General features: G+C 36.0%; 1 protein-coding gene across 7 annotated transcripts in view; it reads right to left on the minus strand.

Moving 5' to 3' along the window:
• LOC143344116 (E3 ubiquitin-protein ligase Rnf220) overlaps window positions 1-12,936 on the minus strand; it is a 281,343-nt gene that overhangs the window by 7,893 nt on the left and 260,514 nt on the right. For all 7 annotated transcript variants that reach the window (XM_076769829.1, XM_076769824.1, XM_076769823.1 and 4 more), the window contains 3 exons: window positions 5,499-5,770; window positions 4,949-5,216; window positions 2,349-2,800 (listed from right to left, as the gene is read on the minus strand). In XM_076769829.1, coding sequence (XP_076625944.1) covers window positions 2,349-2,800; window positions 4,949-5,216; window positions 5,499-5,770 — 992 coding nt within the window. The remainder of the gene's footprint in view (window positions 1-2,348; window positions 2,801-4,948; window positions 5,217-5,498; window positions 5,771-12,936) is intronic.

Consider the following 12,936-nt stretch of genomic DNA (forward strand, 5'->3'; position numbering starts at 1 on the left):
TTGTAGGAGTTATGGCAGTTTGAAAATTAGACCATTTTTATGGGGTTTTTCTGATTTTGCGGGGTCCAGGATCAACTTTTCCAATATTTTTGTGGTTTCTACATATTCTACACTAAAATACGCGTCGTTTGCTTTTTTAAACGTTAAAATCGCCCAATCCGTTCAAAAGTTATGACGTTTTAAAGATTCGCATGAAATTTCAGGGTAGCATTTCTGGCTTGAAATTATATTTTCGGTAATGAATTTTTTTCTCGAAAGTGCGTAGGATTTCGGGGGTATGTCTAATGACCAAAAATGCTTGTAATTGACCCCTGTAACTAAATATAATTTTTTTAGTATGATTTAAAATTTTTAAATTTCGTCTAATAATTTCGGTACCTATCCGAATTTTTTTCTCAAAAGTACGTAGGATTTCGGGTGTGCGTCTAATCACCAAAAATTATTGTATTTGGCCCCTGCAACTAAAAATAATTTTTTTAGAACGATTTGAAATTTTTTTTTTTCGTCAATAAATATAGGCACCTACCCCCTGTCGATTTTACTTAAAAATTTGTTTTTCACTTTTAATAAATTTGTTTGACATCCTATAGAAAAGTTGTCTAATACTTTTTTGTAGGTGCCTATGAGCTCTACTTCAGAAAAAAGTTTCATTGAAATATATTCACTATTGTAGGAGTTATGGCATTTTAAAAATTGGACCATTTTTATGTGGTTTTTCTCATTTTGCAGAGTCAAGGATCAACTTTTCGAATATTTTTGTGATTTCTACATATTCTACACTAAAATACGCATCGTTTGCTTTTTTAAACGTTAAAATCGCCCAATCCGTTCAAAAGTTATGACGTTTTAAAGATTCGCATGAAATTTCAGGGTAGCATTTCTGGCTTGAAATTATATTTTCGGTAATGAATTTTTTTCTCGAAAGTGCGTAGGATTTCGGGGGTATGTCTAATGACCAAAAATGCTTGTAATTAACCCCTGCAAATAAAAATAATTTTTTCAAAACGATTTGAAATTTTTTAATTTCGTCTATTAATTATAGTACCTATCCGAATTTTTTTCTCAAAAGTGCGTAGGATTTCGGGGGTACGTCTAATCACCAAAAATGATTGTAACCAACCCCTGCAACTCAAAATAATTTTTCCAGAACGATTTGAAATTTTTTAATTTTGTCGAAAAATTTCACACCTTTTCGAATTTTTTTCTGGAAAGTGGTTAGGATTTCGGGGGTATGTGTATTCACCAAAAATGATTGTAATTAACCCCCGCAACCGAATATAATTTTTCCAGAACGATTTGAAATTTTTGAATTTAATTGTTAATAACTTTTTAACGAAGCCTCCATTAACAAATTGGTATTCTTGATTTTCGTCTTATTTTGGCCTTTGGAATCCCCCATTAAAATTTTTCCCAAGGGTGGCCGAACACCCTGTATACGGAAAATAAAATTGGATCTCAAAACAAAGATCAAAACATGATCAAAGCTAAAAAAAACTATTAACATTGCATGAAACCTGGCGTACAAGAACAGAAGACTATGACTGTGTATTTGAAAAATGGTTTCTGGGATCTTCTCTTCCATCAACCCAACGATCATGCAGCTTTTTAATTAATTCTCGCTAAAAAAGGAAAAGAATCTTCTCCTATCACGATGGAAAGAAACCTAATTTTTTGACACACGATCGTGTGTGTCTCCATGTCCTTTCAATTGAAAATAATCGTATGGCAAAACGCAGCACACCTACATTCGGTTTTAGTTTCCATACACAAGGAAAAGCCACGAATTACGATTTATTCCCTATATTATATGCGATGTTTAATAATAAATTGAACGATAGTATTGGAGATCACACGTAATGTTATTATTTTACACTAAAGGAATTATAATTTCAAAGCTTCCATTCAAACATAATACGTATTTCAGTTACCCAATCACGCTAAAATGTATCATAATTGATTTCTCCATCGAGCGTCGCAATCTATGGATGCGTAAAAAAAAAACTACAACAAAAGTGTTGCTCGTAGCTAGGGACCACCCTAATGTACATCTGTTAACACTAGATTTACGGAAACCATCAATTTGACAAATGTCAGATTCCATATTTAAAATTGCAGAACACGTAAATATTATTTTTTAACAACTCATGTTGAATTTGATTGATGGCATGAATACATATTCTAATTAAAAGAAACATCGTATTTCAAGGTAGTCGTCAACATGAGACGTATCAATAAATATACGTGCTATCAATGCCCGTAAATCTAGCGTTAATATAAAATGCCAAGTGAACGGAATACCCAGCGATAAGGATTTCTTGGAAATTTGTCTCAGCGTTTGAAAAACTCACCATGCAGATGAGACACTTGAACGGTTGACAGCGCATTTCCGCCTCGAGTTCTCGAATTCTTCCTCTGAGCGCCTCGATTACGGGGGTGTCACCGTCCCTTCTCGGCGAAGAGACGCCTTCTTGCTCGTTCTGTCCCAGAGGAGTCGTCGTTCCTGGTTCCGGCTTCACCTCGACCAGCCCTTGACCCATCTGCTCCGGCGTCTGCGGCGTGTGCGCTGCGTTCGGCGTGTTCGGCGAAATCACAGCTTCTCGAAGGGCGTCTCTTTCCTTTTGCTCCCTCGGTGTGCCCTCCATGCGCGGCGCGATCACGTCGGCCTCGGAATACTGAGCTGGCCCGAACTCCGCGGCGTCGTCCCCGTCGACCACCAGGTCCACGTCTTCGTCCTCCTGCTGATTCGGTCCGTTTCCACCGGTCGACCCACGGTTGCTCGAAGACGTTGCTAAACCTGCAGCTGTGGACGGGACCGAAGAGTTTATCAATTTTATATTTCTTCAAAATAACATATATAGAGGGTATTTGGCCAACCGGTGAAAAATTTTAATAGGGGATTCTAGAGGCCAAAATAAGACGAAAATCAAGAATACCAATTTGTCAAATCGTTCTGGAAAAATTATTTTTGGTTGCGGGGTTCAATTACAATCATTTTTGGTCATTATATACCCCCGAAATCCTACCCACTTTCCAGAAAAAAATTCGATTAAGTGCTGAAAATTTTGGGTGAAAAAAAAGACTTTCGAATCGTCTTGGAAAAATTATTTTTAGTTGCAGGGGTCAATTGCAAGCATTTTTGGTCAACAGACATACCCCCGAAATCCTACTCAGTTTCGAGAAAAAAATTCCTTACCGAAAATATAATCTGAGGCTTGAAATGTCTGCCCGAATTTTCATGCGAATATTTAAAACGTCATAACTTCTGAACGGATTGGACGATTTTAATGTTTAAAAAAGCAAACTACGCGTATTTTTGTGGAGAATATGTACAAATCGCAAAAATATTCGAAAAGTTGGTCCTTGACTCCGCAAAATGGGAAAAACCCCATAAAAGTGGTCCAATTTTCAAACAGTCATAACTCTTACAATTGTGAATATATTTTAATGAAACTTTTTTCTGAAATAGAGCTCATGGATACCTACAAAAAAGTACTAAACAAAATTTTCGTAGAACGTCAATCAAATTTATTAAAAATGAAGAACAAATTTTTAAGTAAAATCGACAAGGGTGCCTAAATTTTTCGACGAAAAAAAATTTTTTAATTAATTCTGAAAAAATTATTTTTGGTTGCCGGGGTCAATTACAATCATTTTTGGTCATTATATATACCCCCGAAATCCTACCCACTTTCGAGAAAAAAATTCGAAAAGGTGTGAAATTTTTCGACAAAATTAAAATTTTTCAAATGGTTCTGAAAAAATTATTTTCGGTTGCAGGGTTCAATTACAATCATTTTTGGTCAATAGACATATCCTCGAAATCCTACGCATTTTCGAGAAAAAAATTTGAGAAGATGTGAAATTTTTAGACGAAATTAAAAAATTTCAAATCATATTAAAAAAATTATATTTAGTTACAGGGGTTCATTGCAAGCATTTTTGGTGAATACATATACCCGCGAAATCTTAACCATTTCCGAGAAAAAAAATTCCTTACCGAAAATCTAATGTGAGGCCAGAAATGTCACCCCAAAATTTGATGCGTATCTTTAAAACGTCATAACTTCCGAACGGATTGGAGGATTTTAATATTTCAAACGGCAAATAACGCGTATTTTGGCGAGGAATCTGTAGAAATTCTAACAATATTGAGAAAGTTGTTCCTTGACCCCGTAAATTTAGAAAAACCCCATAAAAATGGTTCAATTTTCAAACAGCCATAACTCTTACAATTGCGAATATATTTTAATGAAACTTTTTCCTGAAGTAGAGCTCATAGGTACCTACAAAAAAGTATTAGACAACTTTTCTGTAGGGCGTCAAACAAAATTACTAAAAATGAAAAAGGAATTTTTAAGAAAAATCGACAAGGGGGTAGGTGCCTAAATTTTTTGTCGAAAAAAAAAATTTCAAATCGTTCTACGCTAAAATACACGTCGTTTGCCTTTTTAAACATTAAAATCGTCCAATCCGTTCCGAAGTTATGACGTTTCAAACATACGCATGAAATTTTGGAGTGACATTTCTGGCTTGAAATTATATTTTCGATAAACAATTTTTTTCTCGAAAGCGCGTAGGATTTCGGGGGTATGTCTATCCACCAAAAATGATTATAATTGACTCCCGCAACCGAAAATAATTTTTCCAGAACGATTTGAAATTTTTAAATTTTGTCGAAAACTTTCACACTTTCTCGAATTTTTTTCTAAAAAGTGGGTAGGATTTCGAGGGTATGTCCATTTACCAAAAATGATTGTAATCGACCCCTGCAACCGAAAATAATTTTTCCAGGACGATTTGAAATTCTTTTCTTTTGTCAGTCACCTAATTAGATTTTCGGTAAGGAATTTTTTTCTCGAAAGTGCGTAGGATTTCCCTACGTAGTAATTCCCTTTTCGAAATATAAAACGCTAACAATAATAGTAAGGAAGTATTCGACGACACGTACCAGAAAATCCTCCAACAAGCATCGACGTGGCTCGAACTCTCCTTTGCCCTGCCCATTCGTACTCCTCGAAAGTTTCAGCGTCGCCCTCCACGTCGACCTCTTCCTCGTCCACGTTATTCTGTCCAGCAGGATTCCCATTATTGTGTTTGGCCAAACACCTTTCGACGTGCTGGTTCAATTCTTCGGTCGAGCCGGATAGTTTCTCGCTGCAAACGGGACACGAAGGCTCGTCCGCTTTTCTTTTTCGATTTTTCACGCGAATTCTAGCCTGCGGGGAAAACAAATAAATAATTTGAAAACCTATATTTCGATCATAAGTTCTTCCTTACAATAAACTTTAATTATTCTCTGAAATTTTATTTTTTATAGGGTAAGTTCCCCTAGTACCGGCCACTTAATCATCTTGCAGTATGTATGGAAATGTCACTGTGATTAGTTGTTTCTTGGAAGGGTCGAAGGAAAAGTATTTTATGTTTATAATTATTGACAGCAACGTGTATAACCGTTCAACTAATTATAAACGGTAATATATGTACGTGTATTTATTTACCTGCCTATTAGCTTTGATCCTTTTGTACGTCTCCCATCTTCCATGAGGCGTTCCGTCGACGGCCGACGGAGCATGGAGCATCGGTCCATGAGGATGATCCTGCGGATGCCCTGGGCCCAAATTCGACCTTGATGCTCGTGCTCGTGAAGACGACGAGGATATCTTGTAAAGACGGTCGAGTTCCTGAGCAAAGTGTTGCTCCAATTCCTGCGGTCTCACGGTGACGCCACATGCTGGACAACAGGACGGATCCGAGGGGAATTTCTTTTTACCTGCAACAGAATAACAACGCCATTTTGTATTGCACGTTAGGGTCTCGAGAAAATTCATAGGTCGGTAGGAAAAGGAAAAGGAAAGGAGAAGCTTTCTATAGCAGGCCCTGCTCTAGTGGGATTCATCAGTAAAGGCTTTCTATAGCAGGCCCTGCTCTAGTGGGTTTCATCAGTAAGGGCTTTCTATAGCAGGCTCTGCTCTAGTGGGTCTCATCAGTAAGGCTTTCTATAGCAGAAAAGCCCTGCTCTAGTGGGCTTCATCAGTAAGGCTTTCTATAGCAGGCTCTGCTCTAGTGGACTCATCAGTAAAGGCTTTCTATAAAGCAAGCTCTGCTAGTGGGCTTCATCAGTAAGGCTTTCTATAGCAGGCCCTGCTGTAGTGGGCTTCATCAGTAAGGCTTTCTATAAAGCAAGCTCTACTAGTGTGTTTCATCAATAAAGCTTTTTATAGCAGGCCCTGCTATAGTGGATTTCATCAGTAGGGCTTTCTATAGCAGGCCCAGCTCTAGTGGACTCATCAGTAAAGGCTGGGGCTTTCTATAGCAGGCCCTGCTTAGTGGTCTTCATCAGTAAGGCTTTCTATAGCAGGTCGGTCCTGCTCTCGTGAACTCTTCAGTAAAGGCTTTCCATAAAGCAGACCCTGCTAGTGGACTCATCAGTATGGCTTTCTATAGCAGAAAAGCCCTGCTCTAGTGGGCTTCATCAGTAAGGTTTTCTATAGCAGAAAAGCCCTGCTCTAGTGGGCTTCATCAGTAAGGCTTTCTATAGCAGGCTCTGCTCTAGTGGACTCATCAGTAAAGGCCTTCTATAAAGCAAGCTCTGCTAGTGGGCTTCATCAGTAAGGCTTTCTATAGCAGGCCCTGCTCTAGTGGGCTTCATCAGTAAGGCTTTCTATAAAGCAAGCTCTACTAGTGGGTTTCATCAATAAAGCTTTTTATAGCAGGCCCTGCTATAGTGGATTTTATCAGTAGGGCTTTCTATAGCAGGCCCAGCTCTAGTGGACTCATCAGTAAAGGCTGGGGCTTTCTATAGCAGGACCTGCTTAGTGGTCTTCATCAGTAAGGCTTTCTATAGCAGGTCCTGCTCTAGTGAACTCTTCAGTAAAGGCTTTCCATAAAGCAGACCCTGCTAGTGGACTCATCAGTATGGCTTTCTATAGCAGAAAAGCCCTGCTCTAGTGGGCTTCATCAGTAAGGCTTTCTATAGCAGGCCCTGCTCTAGTGGACTCATCATCAGTAAAGGCCTTCTATAAAGCAAGCTCTACTAATGGGTTTCATCAATAAAGCTTTTTATAGCAGGCCCTGCTATAGTGGATTTCATCAGTAAGGCTTTCTATAGCAAGCCCTATCTGACACAACTAGATCTTGAAAAATCGATCGAGGAGTGTATATATAGAAATCGTGGGGTCGATCGAGCGCTTGTGAGAGCGCGACCCCTCTGGTGGCGAGCATAGGAAGCGACGCCACACTTTGTCTCGTTACCGAAGTACGGTTTGTTCCAAAATTTAATTTCTCCAACAGTAACAACATCATTATTAATTTAATATCGTAGGAGATTTCTACTGAATATTTGCACCGGGTCGTAGTTTTCTTGAATGTTAATTTATGTGTAAAAGGTTTGAAATTGTTTCGTTCGAGAAGGAATGGATAACTAGGAGCAGTGAGACAACAGAGAGAACGAAACGAGTGGTTGTGAAAGACAGACGTGATTCTTATATGATATTAATTTGTGTAAAATGATTGTGTGCTTCGTGTGTTTCAAATTCGTTTTTATAATTATGTCATTTGTACATTTCCTACGAGTACAATTCTCTTTGCTAAATTCTGCAATATTGTTTAATTAATAATTTATATACACGTTGATTTTTTAACAGTCATCACGGGGGAAAAATGTTTTTTAATTATTGCACGGCGTACCAATGGGGCAGTATTTAAATTTTATATAAGTTCAGGAATAGACCTCTTATCGATAAATACTAAATATTTTTTATACGTCTGGTTTATGAAATATAAATTCAAGTAATTTAAATTTTACTCGTTTCGATTTTACATGGATATATAAAATTAAAAATTGAAAACTGATTGTCGATATATAGTTTTTTTTTTTACAGGTTGACTAATGTTTTATGGCGTAAACAAATTTCTAAATATCCTTCGAGAATACTTTTTACAACCTCCCGTGTATTTTGTCTCGATTCTTATAGATTTATTCTATACATGTACGTTTGTTTTCAAAAGAAACATTCGTGAGATCGGCGTTTCCCGCGTACGAGATCGAAAAATATTTACAAAAAAAATTCCGCAAACTGAAGTGAAATAAACTTTGTCGACTAGTTGCACCTGTTACGGTCCCGTCGCGCGTTAACGTAAATTTCAACTATAAACGTGCTTATAATATACGAATACACGCGTTAAATACGCGTATCGATAAAAATTGACGCATCGGAAATCCCAAGATAATAAATACTGAAACATCGGAAATTCAAACGCAACAGAACCTCGAGTGCTTTAAATGAATTTTTATTATTGCAAATGTGTAAAATCAGTTTTTAAATTGTGCTCGAAATTGTCACTTCAACTCCAGATAGAGTGTGTCGGAAAATTATTCGCTCGATAATACGAAATGAATAAAATAACGAATAAAAAATGAATTTGAAAATTTATAATTTATAATTACTGAAAAAAGACAAGTACACTTTTTTAATAATTTCGTAATCCAGTAGAAAAAGAACGAATACATTGAATATATTGGTTCAGAGAACGTCTGATATTTAAAAAATATTAAACTTAACAATGAAAATAAGAATAAAAAATAATTCATAAGAATCTCGTGGTTATTTGTATAATTTACGTTTATAAAAAAAGACAAGTACACTTTTTTAAAAATTTCGTAATTCAGTAGAAAATGAACGAATATTTATCGGTTCAGAGAACGTCTGATATTTAAAAAATATTAAACTTCACTAAATAAAAATAAAAAAATAATTCGTAAGAATCTCGTGGTTATTTCTACAATTTACGTTTATAAAAAGACACAAGTACACTTTTTTAATAATTTCGTAATTCAGTAGAAAATGAACGAATATTTATCGGTTTAGAGAACGTCTGATATTTAAAAAATATTAAACTTCACTAAATAAAAATAAAAAAATAATTCATAAAAATCTCGTGGTTATTTGTATAATTTACGTTTATAAAAAAAGACAAGTACACTTTTGTAATAATTTCGTAATTCAGTAGAAAATGAACGAATATTTATCGGTTCAGAGAACGTCTGATATTTAAAAAATATTAAACTTAACAATGAAAATAAGAATAAAAAATAATTCATAAGAATCTGGTGGTTATTTGTACAATTTACGTTTATAAAAAAACACAAGTACACTTTCTTAATAATTTCGTAATTCAGTAGAAAATGAACGAATATTTATCGGTTCAGAGAACGTCTGATATTTAAAAAATATTAAACTTCACTAAATAAAAATAAAAAAATAATTCATAAGAATCTCGTGGTTATTTGTACAATTTACGTTTATAAAAAAACACAAGTACACTTTTTCAATAATTTAGTAATTCAGTAGAAAAAGAACGAATATTTATCGGTTCAGAGAACGTCTGATATTTAAAAAATATTAAACTTCACTAAATAAAAATAAAAAAATAATTCATAAAAATCTCGTGGTTATTTGTACAATTTACGTTTATAAAAAAAAGACAAGTACACTTTTTTAATAATTTCGTAATTCAGTAGGAAAAGAACGAATATTTATCGGTTCAGAGAAAGTCTGATATTTAAAAAAATATTAAACTTCACTAAATAAAAATAAAAAAATAATTCACAAGAATCTCGTGGTTAATTGTGCAATTTCGTAATTCAGTAGAAAATGAACGAATATTTATCGGTATGGGAAACGTCTGAGACTTGAAACATATTAAACTTCGCAATGAAAATAAGAATAAAAAATAATTCGTAAGAATCTCGTGGTTATTTGTACGGTGTATGCCTTGAGAATAGTAGAACCGTGTACACTTTCATCCAAATATCCCGTAGCCAGATCGGGGGTGGAGCAATAATCGAATACGAGACTGTCGTCGAATTATGAAACGAAGGAGGGGTACGCGTTCGCTGGTATTTTGCATCGCGATTATTTCCAATCGAAGCCCCATTCCGCGATACCTATAAGGGAAGCAGAAGGTGTCTGTTTCAATAAAGGAAGGAAAACGGAATATCGAGTGCGGAGTACGGCGCGGCGCGGACATAAATTTGCGAGCGTATTTAATTGAAAGGGGAAAAAGAAGAATGGAAGGTTGAGCTACCGACAAAGAGGAGATGGTACCAACGGAGAGAAAACGATAAAGCTGTTCCTTGGGGAGACGAAGGCTAGCCAGTACCAAATAGGAGAGAAGTATGTACTGTTGGATACGTTTAAGCGACACGAGAATACTCGGTTGGGGTAATCTCCAAATAGACGAGGCCAAAAGCGGAAAGACTATACTGTCTACAGCATCCTGAAACAAGATTTCTTCGTGTCGAACTAACTTACGATCTTTCGAAAGGCCTGCAAACTGAACTTTCCACAGTTTATCTGCGTTACGAACTGGCGGAATCGTGGACGGCGCGCGGTGTTCGAAAATGGCGACTTAGACGCGGAAAATAATATTTCACCTTAAGGGGTAAAGCCACTGTAAAAATTGTAGCAGCTTATTTCCAGGGAAACCAAAGAAAACCAAAGAAAACCAAAGAAAGGAAAGTTGGTTTTGATTACCTGTATTTAAAATTATCGTAAATTTTGATTGTTTTTATCCTAAAGTAAAGTGTGTACTTCTCTGTGCAAGATTCATACGGTACAAAATGAAATCATTATTTCTTAGAAGAAGAAATATGAACTTTAAAAACAGATTTCGAAGAACAGAAGTGTCGAGTTTCTGAGTAAAAATTAACCTATTTAAACAATTTCCAGGGATAAATAGTGTATCAAATGAAGATCCTCAAGGATTTATAAACTTAATGGCACCTAAAGTAAAACGAGATAGTCAAAAATTGGAATTTTTCGAGTCTGAATCGCCGTTCTTAAAGACTGTGCGGCGTCGAGAAATATGGCGGCCATGTTTGTTTATGAATGGTTCTGTATCACTTTAAAGTTTGCAATACAGATATGTATTAACCATCATCGGTTTAAAATTAGTTTTAGATGTCATTGTAACTTAATAAAGCTAGAGTTTCGAAATTGTGCAACCTTTTCTGGGTAACTTCAAAATGGCGATTCCCATTAGAATGCGTTCCAAACTCTTTTTCGTAATCTCCGAAATTAGGAAACCACTTTTCACGCCGTAAAAACTTGGTCCACCGGCTGTATAACCTTATCGGCATTACCATTCAAACCCTGGAGACCGTTAAAAAGATATGATTTGCGTTTAAGGAGTTCCATCTGCTGATATAATTAACGGAAACATCGTCGTTTCACGGTAAGGGGTTGCAAATAAAAGAGGAACGAAAGGGGAACACGGTGATTATCGTTCTTTTATTTTTTCGCCTTTTCTAAAAATGACTATGTTCCGTATCATTATTTTTGGACAGTAGGATCCTTTATTATTAACACTAAACCTACTGCGACCGGTCAAATGACCGTTTTTAAAATTTCGTTTAGAATTTCTAACACACAATATTATTTTAGCGCCATTTAACTTGACGACTTTTCTTATAGTATACGTACAATGAATTTAACAATATTCACTTCTAATCTTATTGTTTATTTTCTGAGAAAAATATGTAGTCTGTCTTGCCTACTATGAACGGCCATTTGACCGGTTGAACGATTTATGTTTTTTTGTAAAAAACTGGACATTTGGTATCAAATTCTGGTTAGCTTCCGATGTAAATAGGAAATATATGTATAGTAAAGACGAAAGGAGAGAATTTACAGTTCCCACTGTCTTAGAACAGTCTGATAACGCGTATTAAAAATAGTTAAACTTTAGACGCGTTTAGTTTCGAAACTATTAGTATTTTATTAATTATTGAGGCATTATTACAAGCGGCAAAATCTCCCCTTTAAAATGGTTTTTGGTTTCTGTCGATTTGACTTTCCGTTTTCGAGATATCGTAATTTATGTAAAAGGTAATTTTTAAAATTTCGCTCTCGGCCTTAGAAAAGGCTATTAACGCGCATTAAAAATACTAAAAACTTTAGACGCGTGTAGTTCCGAAACTACTAGTGTTTTATTAATAATTGAACCACTGTTAGAAGCGGCAAAGCCTCCCCTTTAAAATGGCTTTTGGTTTTTCTCGATCCGACTTTCCGTTTCGGAGATATGATCGTGTAAAGACAATCGTAATTTTTAAAATTCCGCTACGCCTGACTCTCCGCCTTACGAAAGCCCATTAGCGCGCATTAAAAATACTAAAAACTTTAGATGCGTGCAGTTCCGAAACTATTAGTGTTTTATTAATTATCGAGGCATTGTTAGAAGCGGCAAAGCCTCCCCTTTAAAATGGTTTTTTGTTTTTGTCGATCCGACTTTCCGTTTCGGAGATATCGCAATTTATGTAAATGGTAATTTTTCTTAATTCGACTATCTCTGTCTTCGTCTAGCGGAGTCGGACCTCCTTGTCGCACGTGCTTAGTGCTGACCTACCTCGCGTACGTGACTGTCGTGACCTAGTTCCAGCGTAGTATTTCCAAGAATTTACTACGCACTGTTTACTATCTACGCGCGCGGGGGATGAATCAACTCGCGCGAGCGCAACAAAAACGTAAACAAACCCTATCTCCGAAACTAGCCACCGCATCGACTTGAAATTAAAATCGCTATATCTCCGGAACTAATGAAGCTATCGACTCGTACAAACGCTCATTTTAAAGGGCTTTTCATCCTCTACCCAATGACCATATCGCCTACTATAATTTTTGCTATCTTCTATGTTTATTTTGATATTTACTTTGACGCTACATACCCAAAGAAGTTTCAGCAATTTCTACTGATCGTACTAGTGTACGATAAAACTGGACCATAAATTGTTTATTTAATTGAAAATGAATTTAAATACAGGATGTTTGCGTAATTACTAGGCAGCACTTTTTCTTAAATAGCTCTTTTCTCTAGAACTAATTACGGTACCGACTTGGAACAAAATTCGTTTTCAAGGGTGTTTTATCTTCTTTCCGA

Source organism: Colletes latitarsis, chromosome 7 (genome assembly GCF_051014445.1).
Source record: "Colletes latitarsis isolate SP2378_abdomen chromosome 7, iyColLati1, whole genome shotgun sequence".
NCBI lineage: Eukaryota > Metazoa > Arthropoda > Insecta > Hymenoptera > Colletidae > Colletes > Colletes latitarsis.